This window comes from Xyrauchen texanus, chromosome 4 (genome assembly GCF_025860055.1).
Source record: "Xyrauchen texanus isolate HMW12.3.18 chromosome 4, RBS_HiC_50CHRs, whole genome shotgun sequence".
Lineage (NCBI taxonomy): Eukaryota > Metazoa > Chordata > Actinopteri > Cypriniformes > Catostomidae > Xyrauchen > Xyrauchen texanus.
In genome coordinates, this window is record NC_068279.1 from 12,447,133 (window position 1) to 12,472,885 (window position 25,753).

General features: G+C 37.2%; 1 protein-coding gene across 2 annotated transcripts in view; it reads left to right on the forward strand.

Moving 5' to 3' along the window:
- Positions 1–25,753, forward strand: part of LOC127638211 (uncharacterized) — a 62,999-nt gene that overhangs the window by 13,496 nt on the left and 23,750 nt on the right. The window contains exons 2-3 of one of the 2 annotated variants that reach the window (XM_052119638.1): positions 15,446–15,645; positions 17,388–17,426. In XM_052119638.1, the coding sequence (XP_051975598.1) occupies positions 15,446–15,645; positions 17,388–17,426 (239 nt within the window). The remainder of the gene's footprint in view (positions 1–15,445; positions 15,646–17,387; positions 17,427–25,753) is intronic. The other variant, XM_052119646.1, reaches the window with a different exon arrangement.

Below are 25,753 nucleotides of genomic sequence, written 5' to 3' on the forward strand. Positions count from 1 at the left end.
GATTCACTGGAAGGTTGTTTTTGCACACACCTACGGCAGTGACATTTAAGTTGTTTTAGATAGGGATGCACTGATCCAATACCTGGATTTGATCCGATACTGAAGCTTTCAGACAGATCAGGAATCTGTCCGAGTCTGATCAAAATCAGATACTGTGTTAGTCAAGCTCCAAAAATGACATAAAAGAACCATTAAAACACCATTAAAGTAGTTCAGAAGACTCGTGCATTTTATTCAAAGCCACTTGAAGATGTGCAATAGCTGTGATTCACAAAATGCTGTGTTTAATAAGTAAATATATAAAACATATTCTCAGCTCCAGCACGTCAGTGAATGGGTCTGCTGTTGAGACACACTTGCGGCTATTTTTAGCATTTGATGTAGATGCTCAATAGTTCAGTTCACTTATAATATGCATTTAGAATGGCACTGGAGGTGCTTTTTACCAGAATTTGAATAAGAAGTGAGTAGTTAAACTACTGTGACCTTGCCTACAAACAAACACACAGGACTTCCTGGAGAGTTCAGAATGTCAAAATAAAAGCGTGAAGGTTTAAATGTTAAAGGTGCACAATTGAGATATTATTAGAGGTCGACCGATATTGGTTTTTTCATGCCGATGCCGATCTTTTGAAATCCGGGTCGGCCGATTTATTTTGGCCGATATGTGCTTGTTTGTTTGAACCTTTTATTTGAAAGATAAAATGTGACACAAATAATTACTTAAGATAGACAACATTTATCAACAAATACATTTATTGAACACTTGACCAATCTGCACTTGTACACTTAAAATTAAAAATGTATAATGTAAAAACATATTGTATAAATAATGTATAACAAATATATTAAATAAACAAAGCAGGTGTTACGAACTGCTCCGAGACACGAAGGTTGAGATCCAAATGCAGCTTTAATTTAGGGGCAATCCAGACACGTAATCCAATATTCAAGCATCCATGAGAAGCACAGGCATAACTAGTGATGAGTATCGTTAAGGTTTTAATGGTATTACTATCTTACCGATACTGCTTATCATTCCGGTACTTTAATGGTATTCTTAACGGTTCTTTTTGTTATATATATATATATATATTATTTCAGGAAGGTCTACTAACATTACTGTTCAGGTGTGGTCTAAAAAGAAATCTAATAAAGTAATCAATTGTAAAATAACACTGCATAGTTTATCATAGATTAATGCTTATTAATGCAGAAGTTATTCATTCAAGAGCTGTAAGTGATTTTCTCTTTGCCTTTTGTTGTTTGATTCGCAGTAATGGCTCAATCGTCACGTTTAATAGACAGCTTCCCCTTTAAGACCGAGTTCAGATCTAATAGGCTCCTGATGCAGCATATTTTCTCCACAACTATTTCCATAACTACGTCCATTTAAGACTTAAACTGTGTTTAAGTGAATCTCCAAGCCTGTCGTTTAGACATATTTTTGTGTATAGCTGATCGTTTAGATGCGCACATGAAACCCAAAATAGCCTATACTTTGCTTGTCTCTTTGCGGTGTGTTTCGAGCCTAGCGCCTTGGGAACGCGTATCTCTTGCGATCTTTTTATTATTAAACGCATCCCGCAATTTAGCAACAGTAGCTAGACTGTATTTTACAACAATCACCGATCGTGCGGATTCTGACGTTAAGTTTGAGTTTTAGGGAGAAATGTCAGTGCACCGCTGTGAAGGGAAGGGAGTTGTGCTAGACAGAATGCGGCTTATGTATAAATATTCTTTTTATAATCTTTGGAAGGCGAAATCTAAAATAAAATCAGACTAATAATCACAGATCTAAACCAGGCTATGTTTGAATGTTTAGTTCTGTCACTCATTAAGCTGGGCTCGTGTTGGGCTCGTTTTGTGCTCGCTGTGGCACCGCGTGAGCAAGTTCTCTCTCTCTCACTCTCACTCTCACTCTCACTCTCACTCTCACTGCGAATTGCTAAATTGCATCACAGACAAATGGTTTCATATTATTATACATAGAAATGGCTGGCGAGATAAAATAAATTTCTCTTTATAGCAATAATACATGTATTTTCTTAATTTCTCCAGTACTGACAGCAGAACCGGTAACGTCCGAGCTTACCAAAGCCAGTCCTTCAATAGCCTATAGCGCGTTGGTATCTTTTTTTATTACTTATTTCTCTGCATTGAGTGACAACCCTCTCAAATATAAGACACACAAACAGAACAAATAAAAGTCTCAGATTCACTGTCTGTAATTGCAAAATTCTTGCTTACTTATTGTGACATGATAGCAACCCTTCTGCTGTGATAATGCAACTTCAAATACGCTATCAATATCCAAAGTAGCCGAACGTCATGTCAACTATCGCGTTTGTCACGTTTTTTCTTGAAGTTGGCAGTACATATCAAAAGTTTTTAATTAAATATAAAGAAGTTATACAAATTTAATCCTTACTGTTTTCTCCAAGGAACTTAGCTCCTTCCTTAGGCACTGGATGAGGTCTGCTCACTCTGCTGGAAAATGACTCTAGGGGCAGCATGTGTCGAACACGTGTTCCACAACAACACTAGGCTGCCCACAGATGCGCCTGCCTAATAATCGGCTTGATATGCGTGGATATTGGCCGATGCCGATTATGTAAAAAATTCAAAAAATCTGTGATTAATCGGTCGACCTCTAATTATTATACAATTGTAATGACTATTATCATTTGTTTACAAGTTGAATGGGTTCCAAAATATAACTGTGCGAATGAAAATTGAGCTGATATGGTACAACTAAGTCAAACAAAAAAGACATCTGAATCCTTTAAAGTCCAGATGCAAGTTGAGAAACTTCTTTTCTATTGATGACTTATACTGGAATTACTGTTAATTTTGCTATACAAGTGATACATTTCTATTGAAATAATGTGTAGTTAGAAGGTTTTTTTTATTTTATTTTTTATACATATTGCATGGAACTAATTGGGTGTGCTCTTTAATGAGGCCAAAATATTCTAAACTGATTATGCATAAAAACAACTCCATATCGGATCGGTATCAACCGACACTGAGATTTCTGATATCAGAATCTGATCGGAAGAGAAAAAGTGGTATCTGTGCATCCCTAGTTTTAGATGGGCCATCTACCGGGGGTCCAAATGGAATATAAAACAATTACTTTTTTCTCAATAAAATTCTTTCCATATATTTGAATGAAAATGAACTGTTTGTTAAGCCTTATACAATGTAATACATGTATGTTAGTTACAGCAATGTTCTTAATGATTTTTGTTAAAGGTCGGTCAAGAAAATCTAGCTTTTCGTAATAGCGGCTCCCTGGGTCCGTAAAGGGAGAAACCCCCTGATTTGGAGATTTGTAATAGCCCTGTCCTTTAAAATAGAACTAATGTCTACATTTATCTCTCTTATTTATTTATTTTTGGCTGCAAATAAGCTTTTGGTGATTCAGTAACAGACATCAGAGAGCTCTACTTTTCCTCAGTGTCGACCCGGTATGTTTTGTACTTAAAAGGCCAAATTTACTCCTCGGTTGTATCTTGTTTTTTTGGGGGGGGGTTTTTTCATTCTTTGCTACTGTGGTATTTTTGCTGGTGTTGCTAGGCAATTCATGAGTGTTTGTAAATACAGGCTTGATTTCACCATATTTTACTTGGCAGTAAATCTCAGCTCTCCATCTCGAAATCAGATTACAGCGAGGCTCCGCCTTCAGAGAGAAAACACTGCTGAATGATTTGATTATGTTAACCTGTTGATTCAAATCTGTGCATGTCTAATGAGCCACGCCTCTCTCTCTACATCTCACATTCTTTCATGCGCCAACTAGCCTGCAGCAGGACTGCTAAACATGCTGCAGTTGTGACCCCATGCTAACCTCTTTTATAGCAGATGCAAAAGTGAAACGGTGTATCCCTCTGTATGCCTACCTTGAAGAGTTGTCTTATGACATTCCAGTGTGCCAGTGTGGCATATAGACTAAATACTAACAGCAGGATATTTGCGAGTAGAGTGAGAACAAGGGCAACACGTTGTGTCCGGATTCACAGCAACACGCCACAACAGGTGAAGTGGAGCTCTGTTCATTAATTAAACTCATCTACATGATTCTATGACAAAACGTTCTGAAGTGCAAGACAGACGAGATCATCATTCAAGAAAAATAAATCATTGCTTTTGTGTGGTTTTTAGAGTGAGCAGATTTGTGATATCGCCATATTGTTGTGCATGTAAGCATATTCATTGAAACTAATCCTATGGCCCGATATTAGGCTGGTGCTTGACCTTTTGGACTACGCTGAGAAGGTAGAACTTTGTACAAGTCCAAGAAGAAAATAATAGCACTAAGCATTCGATATGATGGAACATGAGTTTCTGTTTAAATCTTTAAAGCTTTTTGGATTGAGATTTTGTTTTAAAAAGTTTTAAATTTTTTACACTGATATTAACAGTTCTGTGATTCTTAATACCTCTACCTCCAAAAGATTTAACATTAATCATGGAGTACATCAAGGATGCTCAATTTTTATTTTTGTTGGTAGTCGAATTATTATCAGTTGGTATTGTTAAAAATAATCAAATTCAAGGTCTTACGATTTTTGGTAAGGAATTCAAAATATCCCAATTGGCAGATTACACTATTTTTAAAGTGTTTTATTCCCAATGCTATTTCGTTCATTAATTATTTCTCCAAGGCTTCTGGATTAACTCTAAATTTATCTTAATGTGAAATCCTCCCATTACATAGTTCAAATGATAAGGTTATCATGAACATTCCAGTGAATTCTTCTGTTAAATATCTAGGAGTTTTTATAACCATTGATATTCAGGATAGACACCTCAATTTTTCTCCAAGATTAAAGACAAAAAATATATTTAATTGTTGGTAGCAACATGATCGTTTTCCTTTTTTCAAAAGTGGAGGGCTTTTCCCAATTTGTTTATCCTTTTATCTTAATACAAAAAAGACTATTTGTAATGATAATATGTATTCTTTTATTTGGGATAATAAATCTCAGAGACTAAAAATTATATTTATATAAGCATTATATAAGCCTATTAAATGCTAGGCAATAAAGCTCATTCTGAATCTATGCTTTTTTTTTTGCATATGTACATATTTTGTGTTAACCTATCACCATAAAAAAAAAATATCATTAGATAATAGCGGCGCTCGTAATTCTGCAGGGGTACAGCACCACACCTGAATGCATATAGCAAATACACTGATTTTGGGCCACAGTATATAGCCCATGGGCATAGTTGGAATTGGAATGCACTTTAATAGGTTCACTTGGAGTTCAATTAACAGTCTTTTATTGTTTGAGAACACCATTCTAGAGATCTTGACAAGATGTTTTCTGGAGCTGCTAGTCTTCTGTTTATTCCTTTGGAACTGTAGGACAACTTTTGTGTCCTTATCTCCAATGAATTAGTGTGGAAATGACTTTGAGCTCTTCTTTTATCTTCATTTTTAGGTGTGTTGAGTGATGAATTTCACAATGATGAGGTATTTCATAGCATATGCTTTGAATTATACCCTTCTTTTTGGAATTTAAACGATGATTCATTGTAATTCTTTAAATCTGGCAAAAGTATGCAAGCAATGCCAATTTCATCCACAAGCATAATGTTGCTACAGCCAAGAGTGAATGTTTGATGGAATCTTTGCTCAGGCTTGTAAACGAGAATTTTTCTGTTCCGTTAGTGTTGGCTGGAGTGAGCCGGTTGCATGACAGTCCATTTAAAAAAAAAATCTGTAGTTCATTTATCTGGCTACTAGGGCTGCACGATTTGGGAAAAATGTCATATTGCGTTATGTGATTGTGATATAATAAACAAAAGGTATCATGAGTCAACTTGCTTGGTTATCAATGAAAATGCATAAATAGATTACTGATAATGCTGAAATGTGTATTTCTCAACTCAAACATACAAACTAACAACGTCTATAAATGTAAATATTTTTAATATCTTTGCATTACTGCAAACTTGTTATTTTCTTAATATTGCACCTAAATAAAATGGAACAATAAATAGGAACATACAAATTTTGACACAAATAAGATTGTCCAAACAATCCGGGACATTTAAGCAGGATGTAACATGTACTTTGTATAAACTCTTTTGAAAAGGAAACTGATATAAAAGTGTGGTTCACTCAATCAAACCAATAGTGTGTTTGTTTGTTTGTTTGTTTGTTTGTTGTTGTAATTTTAATGTTATTTTTCACATAAGATTGATCTTATGATTTCATCAATGTTGCAACACATTGCAAGCTGCAGACAGCAGGGGTGAGAGACGAGCGTCTCCGTGTTAGAGTGCGCATCAGCCGGCGGAACTTTAAATCTCTCCCGGTCTCAACTCCCGCTCAGATTGGGTCTCTTCCGCGACTGGTTAAAGAAGTTATGACCGCACAGAGAATGACAGTTTTGGAGTTTGAGCTTATTTATGTGTCACGGTCCCATATTATATTAACTTTAATTATCGATGAAATAAAGACATATCGCCAAGCTGTGATCCATGTTTCTGTGTTATTTGTGTTATTTTTTTTTCTGTCCACCAGTTCAGTGTCGGTCTGCTTGGCATCCATCTTCACCTGATTTCCTTGCTGAACACCGGAAACTCGCATGACCTGACCACACGTGCCACTCCCTAATCTGAGACTGACTGGTCATCTTTTTATAAGTGTGGAAAATGGGCAAACATCTTTGAGAGAAGGGGCTGTCATGTCCACACAAGCACTTATTTATTTAATAAAATAGCAGCATTTGCTGTCATATTATCGCACAGGCTGACATCGCGATTGCGATTATGATTAATCGTGCAGCAATACTGGCTACACAGCTCTGTTTGGTTTTGTGCAAAATCCTATACCCCAGTTGAAATTGATTGTATAGGGCCCTATGAAATCCATTTAATTTTTTCTCAAAATCTGTATTTTTTCTGAATTACATGTTAAGTTTTAAAAATTTTGCATAAACTGTCTAAACAAATAAAATCATAGAACTTAAATCAAATGAAAACAGAACAATTACTTTTTAGCATACAATTTTAGGACTGGGTATTGTTACAGATTTGCAGATTCCATTCCGATTCACAAGCTTTTGATTCAATTGACATTTACGTTTCGATATCGATTCATATGGGTATATTTCAGTTAAAATGTCCCTTTTGCTTACATAAAGTTTCACCCAGCTAATGCTATTGATTATACAGAGGACATTCAAAGGTTAATTATAATAATTGTTTGTTTATATATATATATACTCAGTGCATACATATACAATCGTGCATTTCTCTATTTTAATTTGATTAATTGTCCATTTCAGTGTAAGGAGTAACAGAGCACGTGTTCAAAATTAGTATTTTAAAGCAGTTGTTTGTCAGTTAAACTGCATGCTGGTACCGGATTGATTCGGTGCTCTGTATTACAGGTACTGCAGAAACACTGGTATCGTTACATCTTTTTAGTTTAGTATCGACTTGGTACCGAAGAACCGGTACTTTAGACAACACTAGTTTTGCCTTAAAGTCAGGTTTGGTCTTTGGACTGTTTATAACACATCACAACCAATTTAGTAGCAAGGTCTCCTCTCCCAGTGATTTGTGTTATTACATTTAACCAACAATCAAATATTTAACTAAGTGACTAAATTTTTGATGCTGCTCATGAAAACTCTACACATGGCACAAATGCTGACAGTTGATGAGCTGCTCCACTGAAATCTTCGTGAAAACATTTGTGTTGCTAAATGGCAGGACAGCTGAGGTTATATCGTGTATTTATGAATTCATAGCTTTAAAGCACTTGTATGGGGTTACATAAGACATAAAGGTGTAATTAACAGCTACATCATGCAAATTATAATTGTTACAATTTTGGGGGAAATTGTCTTAAAACTGTAATATTTAAAAACTTTTTTAAAGCCATGATGGTAGAAACAAGGTTTTTATTTTTGTGTTGTACAAATCTGAACCACTGGCCTGACTGGACCAGAAGCAAATATCCTTAGCGTTTAGCCCTGTCTATCAATCTGCTATAATGGCATACACTACACAAATTAGAATTATGGTTTTCAAACTGGATTTGCAGTTTCTTGTCTTGTAGCCTGCTTCTTCAGTTCATTAGTTCTCAGCCAAACTGCAATCAAGAAGAGAAGCAGTATAACTGCCATGAAATTGTGTATTCGAAGGGTGTTTTTGTGTACATCCTTATTTGCACAAAGAACAGTTTGAACCCAAAGTCGCTGGAGAAGTTATGTTGTGAAGATCAGTCACTGCAGCCCAAACAAACCTTTCAGTTCCTCTTGAGTTTGTTCCTGAGACGTTGCTGTCCTTTCTTGGTTTGATACATTACCTTCAGGCAGTCAACCCATTACCTCAGCAGTTTATGGGAAATGAGGCAGTGAAAGGAGTGAGAATGAGGAAATCAGCAGTTCAGTTTGTTGGCGTGTGTGATATTTAGAGTCCTACATCTGAAGGAAGCGGTTACAGTAGAGCCCTGTTCAAGAGCCTTCTGTGGCCTAAAGGAAGTGTGATGGGTTGAATCCTGATTCTGACCTTATGTGTAGCTCATAAGGTACTCACGTGGTACTCTGTCTACCTTTTTAAGAAAATGTTTTAATGTGTATTAAGTCACAAACTTTTTATCTATTTGTAAAAGGTATTGAGGTACGGAGCGTGAATGACTGACTAAACAACACACAAACCATTCATTAATTTAAAGGTTTCAGACCATTTTGGTTTGGGTTTCCTTGATCCCTCTTTAGTCCCTCCCTATGTTTCTAATCATATTAGGGCTTTGATAAATATGACATTTGGCTGGTGATTGTCAATTAAATAATTGTGAATGTGCAGATTTAATTGTCTCTCTTAGGGCTATCGTGATGATGATGATGATTTATTATCATACAAATTGTCACATTTCTGAAATGGAGAGTTCACCAAAAAATGAATACTCTTCATTTACTCACCCTTATGCCATCCCAGATGTGTATGGCTTTCTTTCTTCTGCTTAAAGATTTTTAGAAGAATTTTTCAGCTCTGTAGGTCCATACAATGGAAGTGAATCAAAATTCTGAAGCTCCAAAAATCACAAAGGCAGCGTAAATGTACTCCAGTGATTAAATCTATATCTTCAGAGGTGATATTATAAGTGTGGGTGAGAAACAGATCAATATTGAAGTACTTTTTTACTGTATTTTATCCTACTAGTAGGTGTTGATATGCATGAAGAATGCACTGTAACATTTGTAAACAATTATTTGAAATTTTAACAGTAAAAGACTATAAAATGGCTACAGTAAAAAAAGGTTAATTGGTTAATGGGCAGTTACCTTACAATATATGGTCATATTTTTTAATATATTTAAAAAGGAAATACATGTAGTTTTACAGTAAAATATAATGTAGTTTAGTTAATGTTTATTGCATTATTTTCATTTCACGTGTTACCCTGACAGGATTTTTATTTTACAGTGTGAATCACCAAAAACAAAAGAAGCGCTTAATATGCTTCTCATCTGACGAGTACATCTGTGTTTCATGTGAGCATCTCTGGAGCATGCAAGTACGGGCGATTCCAGCATGAGAAAAACATCTCCACAGAATGGGACGGCTCTTAAACAAGTCAAGAAAATGAAGAGAAGCTTGTTTTTTAAAAAAAACTAATAATCTATTAAAATATTTAGAGTGATCTGATCACAAAACGTTTTCCACCTGTATTTAGCGCCGTCTACTAGGGCTGAAACAATTGGTCGACAATAAAACTCTTTCGAAATGCTAATGATGACACGGGAGAGCAGCACTTCAGCTCGCGCTTGATTGAGGAGAGGAAGAAAGAACAGCTCACAGTCCAGACGCACTCCAAACTTTCCAAACAGATTAAGGTGATGTAGATCGCAGAGTATTATCATTAAAAATGCTAAATAAGTAAATGCAGAAGCAGTGATGTCGTGAAATAAAGCGGAGCCGTACCTGGTGTTCCGATGAGCAAAACTTGCCTGTCAGAGCGTCTAAAAAGGAAACTCTGCACCGTTATATACTGTATTTAAGCACAAACTCTGAAACTGGCATTTGTCTGGGAGGTCAGAGCCACCGCTTATTTGAGACAGTTTCAAATTTCTCCCGGCTGATGCGGCGTCTCGCGTGGAGACGCTCATCACTGGCATGCGCTTGCTGCAGCTACATTATGTTATAGTGATTGCTCGCGACGTAGTGAATTATAGAATCCTTTATTTTGGTCACACATTATACACACAGTTTTTTGCATATATACAGTGAAATGTATTAGTTTTCACATATCCCAGCTAAGCTGGGGTCAGAATGCAGGGTCAGCCATGATACGGCGCCCCTGGAGCAGATAGGGTTAAGGGCCTTGCTCAAGGGCCCAACAGTGGCATCTTGGTGGTGCTGGGGCTTGAACCCCCGACCTTCTGGCCAGTAACCCTGAGCAGCCACCACTGCCCCATGAGTGTCATTTGAGTGTCACCTTGTGTATCTTATGCTGAAGAAAATCAGTGATACGCAGCTCTGTAAATTAGAAAGATATTGTTTTGTGAGTTAAAGATGGATTGCAATCAAGTGAACAAAAATGTGAGAGGGTGTGGTCTTCACCCATTATACAATATTTGTCTCTCTTGGTTTTTTCTCCAATATAAGTATCTAAAACTCCTTATGTACATTTACATTAGCAGCTATACTGCAGAAGAAAAAATTGTCATCGGAGAATTTTGAATATAATATTGAATTCATTTTAATATTTAAATATTTTTTAAATATCAAATTCTTGAAACAAGATACATTTTACCTGACAAGTAACCTATACGATATTTAGAGCAAATATCTTGAATGATTATATATTTTTTTCTTTACGGCACTGGCAGAAGTATGAACAAGTGAAAAAATACACATCAAAATAAACTCTCTTAAAGCAAGTCTAAATATTGTGTATGTTGCTTAAGTAAATGTATCTTGTTTTAAGGATTTTTAGACAATTTTAAGTGGAAAACAAGACAAAAATTCCTGATAACAATAGGATTTTTTGTTTTAAAGGGGAAAAGTAGTTTTCCCATTTAATTCAGTGAATGTCATTTAGAGGTATTTTTAAAAGATGATTTTGTCCTCTTTATTGTTAGTAAGCATGTTTAATCCAACCTTTTAAGTCGAGGCACAGACTGAATAGTCTGTTAAGTGCTAATGATTAATTGTTGCAATAATCGCCCAAATAGTCAAATAATCATTCTAATAATCGTTAGATTGGTTGCTTTTATAAAAATAATCATAGTTGCAGCCCTACTGTCCACTTGTGATTGGATCACACGAGAGGGATGTTAAAGTATGCTTTATCACAGGACAAAGTTCACATTTCACTCTTAGTCAAACGTCCACACCCACCAAAAGGAACTGCTTCCTGACCTCAATCCACCCCCCCACACCTGTCTTGCTGTTCCACTGGCCTCAGGGGACCCATATCCTCCCTGTTCTCAACTCACTGCTATTAGATCTACACTAGTGGTCGACCAATATATCACAAAGGCTTATATATATATATGTATAATATTCCGAATTTTTTTTAATTCCATGACGATCCAACCAGGCTGTTTAAACTCCGGAGATTGCTGCTCGTGGATACGCACAAGCGTGTGAACATAACTTAAGTAAAAGTGCTTCACGTGTGCTATGAGTAAATGTCATATTCACTATGTTAAGTGAATATGACATTTAGTATGCGAGTATGTGCAATTGGTTTGATTCTGTATATTTTGAGAAAATGCAATTGCTAACATAGACATGCCATCCATGGTGTGTGTACCTTTATTTCATTCTTCCTAATATATTAACAAATCTTCATATTCTAATAAATGACAAAAATTTGTTGACTTAACAGAAATCAGACAAAACTTCTATCTACCATTTAAAATACAATATTATTTTTTACAAAGTTATTGTGAAATTGAGGAAATGTAGTTTTAAATAAGAGTTTATTCAGTTTTTAGAAATTATGTTAATGTTATTTACTATATTCAATTGTGTGATCGGCATTGCATTGGCCTATCGGCCACCCTGCTCTCTGGATATTGGCATTGGAAAAATCCATATCGCTCGATCACTAATGTATAGTGTGTACTGTATATATTTCCCTACTAATCGGTGTACATTTCTCAACTTTTGCCAAACATTTCTGAACCACTCCAGTGTGTTTCGAAGCTGATAGTATTTCACTAGTGCAGTTCTTCCCCTAAAGAAATGAATGGTACTTTGAAAAAGTTTGCAATGATGTACAGTGATATTATTCTACATGGGGTGTCACCTTCTCATGGGATGGGGGCTACCATGTTGAGATCAACTGACCAGTTAGATGCAATTCACTTTGTCTTGATAAACCCTTTTTGTTTTGGTTATGATATAAATTTGTGTGACATTAAATTAATTTGAGTAATCATGGGTGACATACACTGTAGTTAAAATAGTAAATCAGTGTAAATTCCATGACCATCAGTCAAAAAAAAACAAACAAAAGATTACTTTGTGCACCTTTAAAGTAGGTAAGGTCTAAATGTTGGTGATCTGTGTGTAAATGGTATCACAATCCATGGAGTGCTGAGAAGATTCTTTGGTTAATCCCCTGCTTTCCTTGTGGCAGCACTTGTCTTAGCTCTATAGTGTGCATTGTTTTTTCTCCCTTGTCTTTTTCATTGACAGTTTGAGCTGATCCAGCCCCAGTGTTTCTACTATTTTAGTTGGGCCTCAATTGTTTTCATTGGGAAATGGCCCTAAGACAAAATGTTCTCGCAATTCAGGTTTGTTTTAGAACTAAAACAAGACAAGCTGAAACCGAGCCTAGAGACCAAAGTGATGTGTTGACGCTTGCAGTATATGGCATTTTGGCATGCTGTGTTAATTAGAGTGAGTAATTTGCCCCAGGTGAGGATTAATTCTGTTGTTCCACATTTTTGATTGTGAACCCATCTGGTGCAAATGCTGTCAAATTTAGCTTTTTCCACTTTGAACTAACTTGTTTTTCTGCAGAGCTCTTTGAGATGGGTTTCATCATTATTTTGTGTACCAAATGCTTTGAAATCATGCAACTTTTTTTTTTGTTTGTTTTTTTTAACCGTATCATATTTAAGTGAATCTGTTATGTTAAGGTAATTATTGACTTCTAAAGCGAACGCTGCATCAATTTGCAGTGTTTTAGGATTAGATTTAAACTAGCTGGCACTTGATTAAGGTACTCTTTACATTTGTGAAAGGGTGCTCTTTATGCAGTCAAATGTGTCAACTTTAATGGGATTTGGAAATGGATATTTGTATTGAATGCAATATGCTGAGGTGGCATACTGTGACAGACCAGACTGATCTTTGTGCAATCAGAAACAGTAGGTTGGCTTTTCTTTAGCTGACCAAAATTTTATTTTTATTTTTCTCCCCATTTTGGAATGCACAGTTCCCAATGCACTCTTAAATCCTCGTGGTGGCATAGTGGCTCGCCTCAGTCTGGGTGGCGGAGGATATATCTCAGTTGCCTCCGTGTCTGAGACCGTCAATCCTTGCATCTTATTACCTGGCTTGTTGAGAGCGTCACTGTGGAGACCTAACACGTGTGGAGGCTTCATGCTAATCTACACGGCATCCACGCAAAACTCCCCACATGCTCCACCGAGAGCGAGAACCAAATTATAGCAACCACGAGGAGGTTATCCCAATGTGACTCTACCCACCCTAGCAACTGGGTCAATTTGTTGTTTAGGAAGTCTGACTGGAGTCTTTTTGCATGCCCTGGATTCGAACTTACGACTCCAGGTGTGGTAGTTAGCGTCTTTACTTGCTGAGCTGCCCAGGACCCCTATACTTACTGAAATTTGAAACACTGTCCCAGTGGCCAAAGTATGTTACTGTTGTTTGTGCATATGGGCATGTGTGAGCTTCATTTTGTTCATGGAGGGGTGCCAAAAGCAAGTTTGTAAAGCAAGCTGTTGCTGCAATATGTAATGCAGTTTGTGATCTGTGCCGCTGTCTTGGCCAGGACTCCCTTGAAAAAGAGATTAGTAATCTCAATGGGATTTTCCTGGTTAAATAAAGGTTTAATAATAAAAAAAAGAGGAATGCTTGTTTTATCAACTGTGCTTCCCACCCCAAACCTAAACCTAACAATCAGTTGAGTAAAAATGTAATGTTAGAGGAAAAAACGCAACCTCTGAATCCTGCTCGTCACTGATTATGCTAATGCAATTATTTTCTGATTTCAATGCGGGATCTGAAACCGGGTCCCCTACGCTCACTCAAGGGAAGGTAAATACACTGGAGCCAAAGCTTAAAGGTCTAATAGGAGATGGCACCTGTCAGTGAGGTGGCATGATTTGGCTGATCCTAGGGTACTGGGAAACAACATGTCGACTTCCTGTGTGATCATGTTGGATGGGCTGGTTTGTAAATTATTTGTATTTATTTTTTATTTATCTGTGGTTTTAATTTTACAGAATATTCTATAGTTTAAGTCTGAAATTACCGGAATTTGACAACACATTACATTTTCTTAAGTGCTTTAAAAATGTGTTCTCAATTTTTCTTCATTTTAATCCCTAGATGTGTTTACTATGGGAATGTTTTTAAGCAGAGATACACACACACACACACACACACAAAAAAGAGTAGATATCTTTACCTAACTTGTATGATTTGGAATTGTCATTCAGTCTTTTTTATTTTTTTTAATTTAGAAAATTAAAGAATTGTCATTTGGGGGCCTTGGTAGCTCAGCGAGTATTGGCGCTGACTACCACCCCTGGAGTTGCGAGTTCGAATCCAGGGAGTGCTGAATGACTCCAGCCAGGTCTCCAAAGCAACCAAATTTTGCGGTTGTTATGGAGGGTTAAGTCACAATGGGTAACCTCTTAGTGGTCATGACTAGTGGTTCTCGCTCACAATCGGGCATGTGGTAAGTTGTGCATGGATCACAGAGTGTAGCATGAGCCTCCAACGAGCCACGTGATAAGATGCACGGATTGACTGTCTCAGAAGCGGGGGCAACTGAGACTTATCCTCTGCCACCCTGATTGAGGCGAGTAACCACGCCACCACAAGGACCTACTAAGTAGTGGGAATTGGGCATTCCAAATTGTGTGTGTGTGTGTATTGTCAGTTAATGCAAACTCTAGCAATATGTTCATGTGAATCCTATTGGAAAAATGTGAACCTGATACAGTTTGCGTCAGCTACAACCGATCAGTCTTAATGATTTTGTTTTTTAATGGTATTTGCAAAAAAAGATTCTGATGGACATTTCTAATCTATAACATTTCACGATTAGTATGCATGTATGGCATATCAACCATTTCAAATGTTGTTTCCAGTACATGACTGGACTGAAGTGACTGATAACTTGAACATGTTCATATTTGTTTAAGTAGAATCCTGAAGTGGTTATCATTTGATTGCTTCGGTCTTATCCTCCTCTTCTCTGCAGACATGTTCAAACGGGTTGTGCGACAGAGTAAGTTCCGGCATGTGTTCGGCCAGGCAGTGAAGAACGACCAGTGCTACGATGACATCAGGGTTTCTCGGGTCACGTGGGACAGCTCCTTCTGTGCGGTCAACCCCAAATTTGTTGCCATAATCGTGGAAGCCAGTGGAGGTGGCGCATTCATGGTTTTGCCTCTTAATAAGGTTAGAGATCTATAAAGCTGCACTGCTTTTGCACCAAATCGCTAGAACACACTTTTCTTTCTTTTTTTAAATGGTTATGACTACAGTTAATGGTTTCACACAGTGCAATATCTTTGGTCTTAATTCATTTCTGCTCCATGTAGCTGTATTTTAAACAGCATTCTGGGTGGCTGTCGCTATGTGCAGCTTTCAGTGAGGACAAAAAAATTACTTGACACTCAAAACTTTCGTTATGTGTACTGTTTGCTGAAGTGAGTATTTGGAAAATCCAGTGATATGAAAGGATCCAGTTATTTTCTTTAATATAAATACTTCATGACCAAATCTTTACAGTGTACACACAAGGTGAAATTGATTTTTGGTCTGTGTGGGTGTAGAGTTTCTCTCAGCCAAGTCTTCATTTTACCCTCCTCGCATGACAGTCACTTTTTTTTGTTTGTACATGTTTGAATATATACACACACAGTTGCACATAATTACAACCTCACACTTTCTACAGATAGTGGCTTTGCAGTGATTTTAGGTGTGATTCATCAGGCTTCTGCATTGATACGTTTGTGTCAGAGCTGTTAAGAGTGGAAGCTGCTCCACAGGATGTCTTTTGAGATGTTTGTGAGCATGTTCTGTCCACATTGTGCTGAAATTTACCAACTCTACCCCAATGTGACAACCCCTTAGATATTAAATAAATTAACTAGCCACTACGGAGGGATATTTCCAACTACCTTACAAGATTATACACCTTGTAATAGCTACATATGTCCAGGGGTGTAGATTATGGGGGTACTTAAAACCCCAATAATCAAGACTTGCAAGTACAACCACCACCTAAAAAAATATGTATTGTAAATGTGTAAACATTGTAAATGTGTAAACATTGGAAGTGTATTTAGAAAAAATATTATTAATTTGGTAACATTATTGGTATTTTGAATCGACTGTGAGTCTGTCATTATCAAAAAACAAACAAACTGAAGTTCCGCCTGAAGTTGGTAATGCCCAACTAGTGCCGTTTTACTGGGGAAACACAGTGATGACAAGATAAATAGAGGCGCTGCCAAGCTGACCATTTTGCATTGCGGGGCTGAGAGGGACTGTAAAATAATGAAATAAACCTGTTCTCAAAAGGAGGTAGGATAGTATTGTAATCAAGTTAATGACAATCCTGCTATACTTTAATTAGCTAGCTACTTTATTGCAGTTTAGTCCCACATCTATCAATGTAACAACCTTTGTCACTTTAACTAAATGGCTCAATTATAATGAATAAGGTTGTAGCGTCCTTTGCATTGCGTTACACCGCATTACCTTTAGTTGACTGGCACCCCATACCAACTGTACTGCTGATTTATTTGAACATTCTGAGGTGACGTGAAGCTTTCCATGTGAACATGTAAATGGGGTAGACCGCAGGCAGGGTAGACCAGTCAGAAGTTAAAGAGGAGGAACAGTTGATCAGGTAAAGATGCCATTCAAGAAATAAAACACTGAGGCAAACAAACACTATTGAAAAGACCAGTGATCAAGTCATTTTTTATTTTTAGTGCCTTTTCACATTCAAATTTCAAAAGCAACTTTACAGAACGTTTTACCTTATTATCTTAAAATGTTTAAGCCCCATGTACATACTGTATGCCAATATAATTTAGCTATTTAGTATGTGTAATGCTAGAAGTCGTGTTCAATGGAGATGTTGAAAGTATTCATAGAAATGATTAGTTGTTTTTTTTTGCGAGAGACAGGGTGAGGACAGCACCCAGGCAGGCATTTCAGATGAGAAGGTAAGAATTTAAATTTTGTGATAGGGAAGAATGTTTGATTATGATACACTATATACAAATAGTGAAAAGTATGCTGTGAATAAGTATTTAAATTGATCTAATTTGAACTGTTATTATGCACTGTGTAATGTGTTGTAAAGAAACATAATATTTTGATCATAAATGCTTGGGGACACTTAATACAGTATAAAGATGGGCTGATAGCTGACATGCCTGTAGATGATAATGATGCAGTCCTGTTATATTTACAGCATAAGAATAAATTGCACTTACATTATTTACCTATGTTTGGGAATAATAATTAACTCGTAGAAGTGATCACACTGAGAAATTGCGGGTTCAGAGTTTGCGCTTATTTTGACAGCAGGCTTTTTCCTTAATTGATCTGCTGGAAGGGAAATTAAAAAATAATTGTGTGATAGCATGAGAAATTAATCGCAATATTTAAATATGTGCTTGTATCGGCACAGCCCTGCTAGCAACACACACACACCACTGTACCCACATAGCAATTAGTTAGTACATCGATGCCATATTGCACTTTTTTTCTCGGCTAACTTATTCACTACCCACTTTTTTTGTGTAGAAACGGACATTACGTTGTTTGCTGGTCAGCCAGAGGTTGACTAGGTCTATAAAAGGCATATTAGCTCCGTGATGCAAGTGTAGAAATGCTGTTTTTTGATAATTTCTGTCTGGCTAGACTGCTGTGCCTCCTTTATTGTAAATGCCTTTCAGCTATATTTTGCAGGCTTTGATAATGGTAGTAGGAATGCAACTTATGCTTTTACATAATAACATTAATGTGACATGACATTTTCTACTCCTCTGACTATGCTGGCAAGCTCAAGGGTATTTGTTACCCAATGATGTAAGGCGATCTTATTTGGTAATGGTTTTCTGAGCTCCGATTTAATGACAAAAAGTCAAATTGGCAGAGCTGGTACTCCAGAGGTCTGTGATTTCGATGTGTTGAATATCTTGGGTCAGCTGGGATTTTATTACCTCGGAGCTTAACCTTCTGTCACTAACTAACACTGTCCACTTGTGTTACAAAGGCACAGATTTATTTCTTCTGGATTTAGTGAGTCTATGTTTGTGCATGTTCATTCTCAAATTATGTGCTCACTGAAATTGAGTGGGGTTTATGCAAAAAAAAAAAAAAAATACTAGGGAACAATTTCCATTCAGGAACTGCTAGTAAATTTAGCAGACCATATTAAGTAAAGGCTACACACAATTCTTGGAGGATTTAATAAGAAATTCTCAAGTACAGTTTACTGACTCTTTGCCACATTGCATTGAGTAAAATGTGCAAACACTGAATTAAGCCATGCTTTTAAAGGTGTACTAGCATTTCAATGCTTTTTTTTTAATGTACTTAATCTTGTATCACATGACACAGAAGCCTTCCACAATGAAATTGAATGCATGCTATGTAGTCTATTAGACAACATAACCTTGATTTAATGGCAATAGAAACAAGATCCAGACATGTGCTTGCAGAACTGAACACATGGTGCTCAAAACACGATGATTGTAACAATCAACATATTTTTATTTTATCATAAACGAGTAATTTTAAGTAGAAAATTTATTTGAGACTTCGCAAAACAAGAAGTTACCTAAGGTAAAAATAATCAACAATAAAACCACATAAATCAACTTGCAAACAGAGAAACAATGCAAGCTCATTTATTATCCAAGCCTTCTGCTTGCTGCTAGGAGTTCTTCACCTCAACCCTTCAATTTCACTTCCTGTGGAAGCGTGTCCAAAATATACTTTTTGATACACCTGAAAATGGTTGGTAAATGGAGAGAACTTGGGTCTTCATGAGTATTTTTCAATAGCAATGGGACTGTACTTTGCATTTTTTTTCTTTTTATTATAAGTGGTTGTCCATTTCACAGAGGGATTACTGCTTTCTTCAGAGATTTGTTTTAGTGACTACATTCGGCACAAATGTACCCTTAAAATTGAGTGTCCTTTTTTTTTTTTTTTTTAACACATTCAAAAATACTTTTGTACTACTATTATATTTCTCTTTTTAAAAACTTACCATTTAGAAATGAAAAGTGGACAATGAACCATCCGTCAGTGCAAGGTATGATTTTAGCAGGTAGCCATCTGTAGAAATATCTGATGGTGTCATTTGGCCCATCTCTACAGTGGTAATACTGGCGAGATTAGCAGCACAACCCAAAGCAGTGGTGCTGTCAAGTGGAACTGCGGTCTGTAATTAGAGAGCACTCAGACACGACTGTGATATCCAAACCTCTTCGAGCTCTCAGTTAGTATCCCAAGGCCTGTCATCAGCATCACACTCAAACACTCCGCTGCCTTGCCAGAATTGCTCAGGCTACTGAGGCCAGATTAAACACTGTATGTCTTACATTGGTCTTATCTCATGTATTATGGTGTTTACATTATAAGGTTTATTTTTAGTTCTTGCAGACTGCTGTTTAGAAGCTTTAAATAAAAGCTTTGGTTTCAGGTCGGCTTTAAATGTGACGAATTAAGCTGGAATAAATCCCAAAAGTCACTTAACTCATATTCAGATGAACAAATCAAGTGTGAGGATAAATTAAGCTGTGAAAATAAATCATGTTTGTCCTCAGATTGTCACAGTTGTTTTTTTTTTTTCTGACCAGATTGCTAGATCCATCTGTCTGTTCCTCTTGAATGAGCTGGGATTAAAAATATATTGCTGCCAAACTTCAAGCTTTTTCCTGAATGAGTCTTGCAGTCGTTCTGTAGTTGATGTCAACTTTTGTATCCTACAGTCTGGGTCTGGGGGTAAAAGGTAGATTTAATGTTAATATATGGACTATGGTTTGTTAATGTTAATAATAAATGCTACAGTGTTACTGATAAAATCAAGCTTTTATATATTAAGGAAAATATTGACAACCCCTGGCCTACAGGTTTATACCGTTTTTTAAAATTTTGTCTGGAATGTCAGCAAAGTATTTTTCAGACAAGTTCATACAGTCACAGTTGCAGTATGTGGCATTAGTGTTTTTTTTTAAGTGGGCTGGCTTGTCATAGCTTGCTTTTTGTAAGATTCCTTTACATTTTGCATCCAAAAGAAGCAATCCATCAGGCTCTACATATACCCATTTATACTCACAATCTCCTTTTACTACTTTATGTGTGCTTGTGCACACTTACATGCCTGATGTCCTTCTGTTAGGTTTAACACTTGGCACCCCTCCCTAAGTATTCACTCACACTCTGATTCCATATAGCACTGCATCTGTCTATGGTCCGTCTTCCCAGGTGGCTCCATTCCCAGCAGCCCCCTGCATTCAGACAGCTGGCTCTGGGGGAGCCATTGTCCCTGCGCTTATGCGAGGCCCTGCAGGGCCCTTTGTTATCCAGTTCAGCTCTGTGTGGGAGCTCCTCAATCTCACTAGATTCTCTAAAACCCTCAGACACAAGCATCTGTCTATTGTTACCCTAAGGAAAAGGTTAGCAGTTTGGGACTGTTTGTAGCTCCTTTAAGCCTTGCTACAAAACTGTCCACTCAAACTTCAAGGAATAGTCTGTAATTTCTCCTTCTCACTTCAAGGAATATTCTGTAATTTCTCACCCTCATGTCGTTCCGGCCCTATATTAATTTATTTTTTGAAGCAGAAAACGTTTAAGCTTCTATTTCAGTATCACAAGGTGGATGGTGATACATACTGCCAAGCTCCAAAAATAACTGTAAAGCACCATACCAGTATACAATGCCAGTTAAATACAAAAACTTCAGTTTCTTAAACTTCCTGAATATTGAGGCATCTTTAACTGAAGCGAACTGCCATAAAGGGCCCATGACGTGCTGTAGTACGTCCTTCTAATCTTGGGGGGGGGGTTCAGCGGGGCTGTGGCTGAATTCTCTGAGTGGGAGGCAGAGCAACGTGACTCAGTATCTTATTGTTTTTCCCCGAGAGAGAGTCCGTCAGGTGTCGAACTAATCACGTGTTTTCTGTCTGTCTCTTTCGACCTCTCCTCCTTCACCAAGATGTGTTCTTTAACAAATAAAGTAGTGGGTATCGGGTGGCTGTAGCCTTCAGTAGTCCTTACATTTCTGCTTTCCATTCACACTGACCACCAGAGTGACTAATTTTCCTTCCTGCCTGACCACCTCATCATATTTGGGTTATAGAAAAATATGACCCGTACCACAGGAAACTGCCAGTTTACACTTTGCTACAAACCTCTATTTGTAACTATTTTACTTTAGAGCTCATGCCCTTAAAGGGATCGTTCACCCAAAAGAAGACTTGAAATATTGCGCATAAGTCAATTGCTCTTTTCTCCCCGTACTTTTTGGAACTGTACTGGTCCCTGCATGCTTTCAGTGCATGTGTAAGATAGGTGTGAAAATTCTTAAACATTTCTCCTTTCAAGTTCCATATCAGAAAGAGTTTGGAGTAAATGATGACTCTAAGACCCAGTTTACACCTGGTATTAAGATATGTTTCGGGTGATCCGATCACATGTAGTAAGCGTTAAATACAGGTGTAAACAAGTCTAGTATAATACAACATGCTGGTCTTTTGTCTGATCCAAGTTGGATGGACTTCCTGCATCTGAACTAGGCCCTGTGCAAGCCCTTTTGGTTCCTGCTGTCACTTCACTGAAAAGAAGAATAGCTAGAGAATGAAAGCACCAAGAATGAGGAAAAGAGGAAGATGTAATCACAGATGGAAACAGGATAAAAGAGGGTAAAGAAAGGAAGTGAGACTTCTGTGTCTTTACCCTAAAGTCCAACCCAAATATCCTGTACTGCCCCATGGACATATATTACATGTGTATGCGTGGCCATCGATGAGTCATTCTTGCACTCAATCTGTATTCCAGCAGCCCCCTACTGTTCCTGGTGCACTGACTGTGCTCTGGCGTCTGCTGACTGCAGATTTGACCTTATATGGTCATCTTCAGCTCCCCGCCTGTCAGCCTTCCAAACCCATTTCCTCTTTCCTCTCCATTGGCTAAAGCACAGTGCTCGTGCCCAATAGAGTCTTTGAAAGTGGCTTAGAAGAATGGGGGGCAGTGTGAAGTGAATTGTTTTGGTGAAAGTGTAAGTCCTATTTACTTTTGTAGGAGAAGAGGAATTTTTGCCAATTGCTAAATTTGATTTGGTAAAAAAAAAAAAAAAAAGGCATTAAAAACATGCTTGTCTCGTGATCTTTCTCCCTCATTTAACTTCTAATACTCTAATACACTCCTCCCTCTTTCTGGGAATATGCATTCACCAACCGCTTACACCTTCTCGCCCTGAGCAACTCTTTCATTCTGACACATGTCTGACTCTGCCGCTTCATCCTGATTGGCTTTTTTCATGAATCGTGTATAATGACATGAGGCCTGGTTGGTCAGCTGCTGTGGTGCTTCAGTCAGGTCACAGCTGTAGTCTTCCTGCCTCTGGGTACTCATGGAGGAAGTGGAAATTTCCATGCTGACTAGATAAGACAGACACGCTACTGCAGAAAGTGTCTGTGGCTCTATATGTCTCTCTTTGGTTCTTCTTTTACATGGTTCTCTGTCTCTTTACGTGTGTGTGTGTGTGTGTGTGTGTGTGTGTGTGTGTGTGTGTGTATATATATATATATATATTCTACTCTGACTTGCTCTTAGGTTTTCATTTGTTATGAATACCACAAGAAAATGAACTCGTCCCTCCTTTAAAAAAAGCAAAGGTCTGCGTTACAGTGAGGCACTTGCAATAGAAGTGAATGTGGCCAATCCATAAACTTATAAATACTCATTGTTTCAAAGGATAACCACAAGACATAAAGGATATGTGTGTAAACATGATTCTAGTTTGATAAAACCACTTACTAACCTTTTCTGTGTTAAGTTGTAGCAAGTTTTACGATGATGTATTTCAACAAACTATAAACTGACTGTAAAAACGACTATTTTTGTTTTTAAACCAGTCAAAAATTTGGCCACTCGGCTGATGTTGATGCTGCAGAGAACATTGTGGAATCATCTGCATACTTGACTAAATTAGCATTTTCAACAACACATGGTAAATCATTTAAGAACATAGAAAATAAAAGTGGACCTAAGCAACTGCCGTGGGACACTACAATAAGAGAGAGCGAGCTTTCTATCCAAGGAAAAAAGAAAATATAGGAAGAATACTAATTGGCCTGCAGTTAGAACCAGTAAAATTCCAGCTCCCCCCCCCTTTGAGTAAAGGTATCATTTTAGATTACTTCCAAAAACTTGGACAAGTCCCACTAAGGAAGCATCTATTAAAAACATGGCATATTAGTTGCGAAGTTGTCTAGCTACAATTTTTATTAATCCATCTAAATGATCTACTCTGCCGGTTTTGTTGTCTTGTAAGGAAAGTAACATCTCAACTGTGAATGGGTCAACCTGATTAAACATAAAAACAATAATTTTTGCTTTTCATCATATTTACAATAGGATTACAAGCTAATTGTACATCATTGCAATGCATACTAGATCTTAAATGATCCACTTTATTGATAAAGTTGTTAAAATAATTAGCTATATCCAAAGGTTTGTAAAGAACTGTCCATCCCTTTCCTCATACGTTTGAACATTGTTTGACTTTCTACACATGATTTCATTCAAAGTCTTCCACAATTGTTTGCTATTTCTAGCTGCGCAGCTTTTTTGTTTTGTTTTTTTTTTTGCTTAAAATATTCCCCTATTTTGAAATGTAGTTTCAAAAGTGATCAAAAATCTGTTTTTGGCTTTGTCATTTTGGTATGGAGTGTAGATTGATATTTTAGCATAAGGCTACAACATAAAAAAAATTGGAAAAAAAAATACTGAATGTGCAAACACTGTAAAAAAAAAAAAAAAAAAATTCTTACAATTTCTCTTCAGTTGAAAATGCAGACATAAAATGGACATTTTGGTGACTCATGCCATGGAGGATCTTGATTTGATCCTGTATCATTTGAAAGTCTGTTAATCTGATCTGTTTCTTTAAGATATTGTTTTCTTTCTCTTCTGCATCATTTGCATGCCTTCAATGGTACTTAAAAGGTCTTCTCATAGGCTTGCGTATAAAAGCACCCACCCGCAGTGGACAACTACAGTGGTAGTACTTCACAATATAAAACTACTGGTTAATGCATGATATCTCTTTATGCTTTAATAAGGGAGTAAAAAAGGTTAGACGTTCAAAATGCCATAGACGGATCATCACTGTGCTGACCTTCTGACCCTTATATGTCAGGAAATCAATATAGAGGTTAATTCTTGTGCTTCATCATGATCCTCCCCATTAAAGATGATTTAAGTGACTGTTTTTACTGAAATATTCTCTGGAGAAGGCCAGTGCCCCTTTTGTCACTTTCCCTCCATTTATTCCCACATTTCTATGACTTGGCAAGGGAAGCAAAGGACCTTTTGGATAAGTAATGTTCTTGGTTTGTTGTCTTTTGGTATGTGATTGTTGAAGGACTCCTGACCACAGCTTGACGTTGGTCACTTTGGACTTTAAAAAAAATAAACTGCTAAATTTTTTTTGCTTTTGTCCACTTTCAGGAGTACACTAGCATATGATGGCTGTCAAATCTAACAAATTAGAAGCAATTTCATGAGCTCTTTAAAGGGATAATTCACCCAAAAAGTATAATTCTCTCATCATTTACTCTTCTTTATGCCATCCCAGATGTGTATGACTTTTTTCTGCTGAAAACAAATGAAGACTATTAGAATATCTCAGCTCTGTCGGTCCATACAATGAATGTTGGCGAAAACTTTTGAAGCTCCAAAAGGCACATGAAGGCATCATAAAAGTTATTCGTAAGAATCCAGTGGTTTAATTCAAACTTTCAGAAGCAATATGATAGGTGTGGGTGAGAAACGCATCAATATTTAAAGGGTTAGTTCACCCAAAATTTTTAATTATCCCATAATATAATCACCCTCAAGCCATCCTAGGTGTATTTAATCACTGGCTTGCTGTAACTGCCGTCCACGCGTTCACGAGAGAGTCTAGTTCCGGTGTATAATGTAGGCATAGTGTAAGCTCCGGTGAGAAGTTATGAACACAGAAGTGCATAGGATGGAGCAAAGCAAAATGCCGGTCACGAATTAGAAGTAAACAACGAGGATTTTTAAGGAGAAATGACAGAGGATTTCGATATAAGAGAATAGTAGATTTGAGTTTTTTTGTTCAGCCCTATTTGTTTGAGCCGGAGTACACAAACCAGGCACTCCGGGAGATGGAGGGGGCTGCAGCAGCGGAACAAACAAAATATTCTGGTAGACGGAGAGTACGGAAGACGTGGTGGTGCTAAGGCATGAAATGCGAGGTAATGCGAACAGAGGCTGAGTGTTT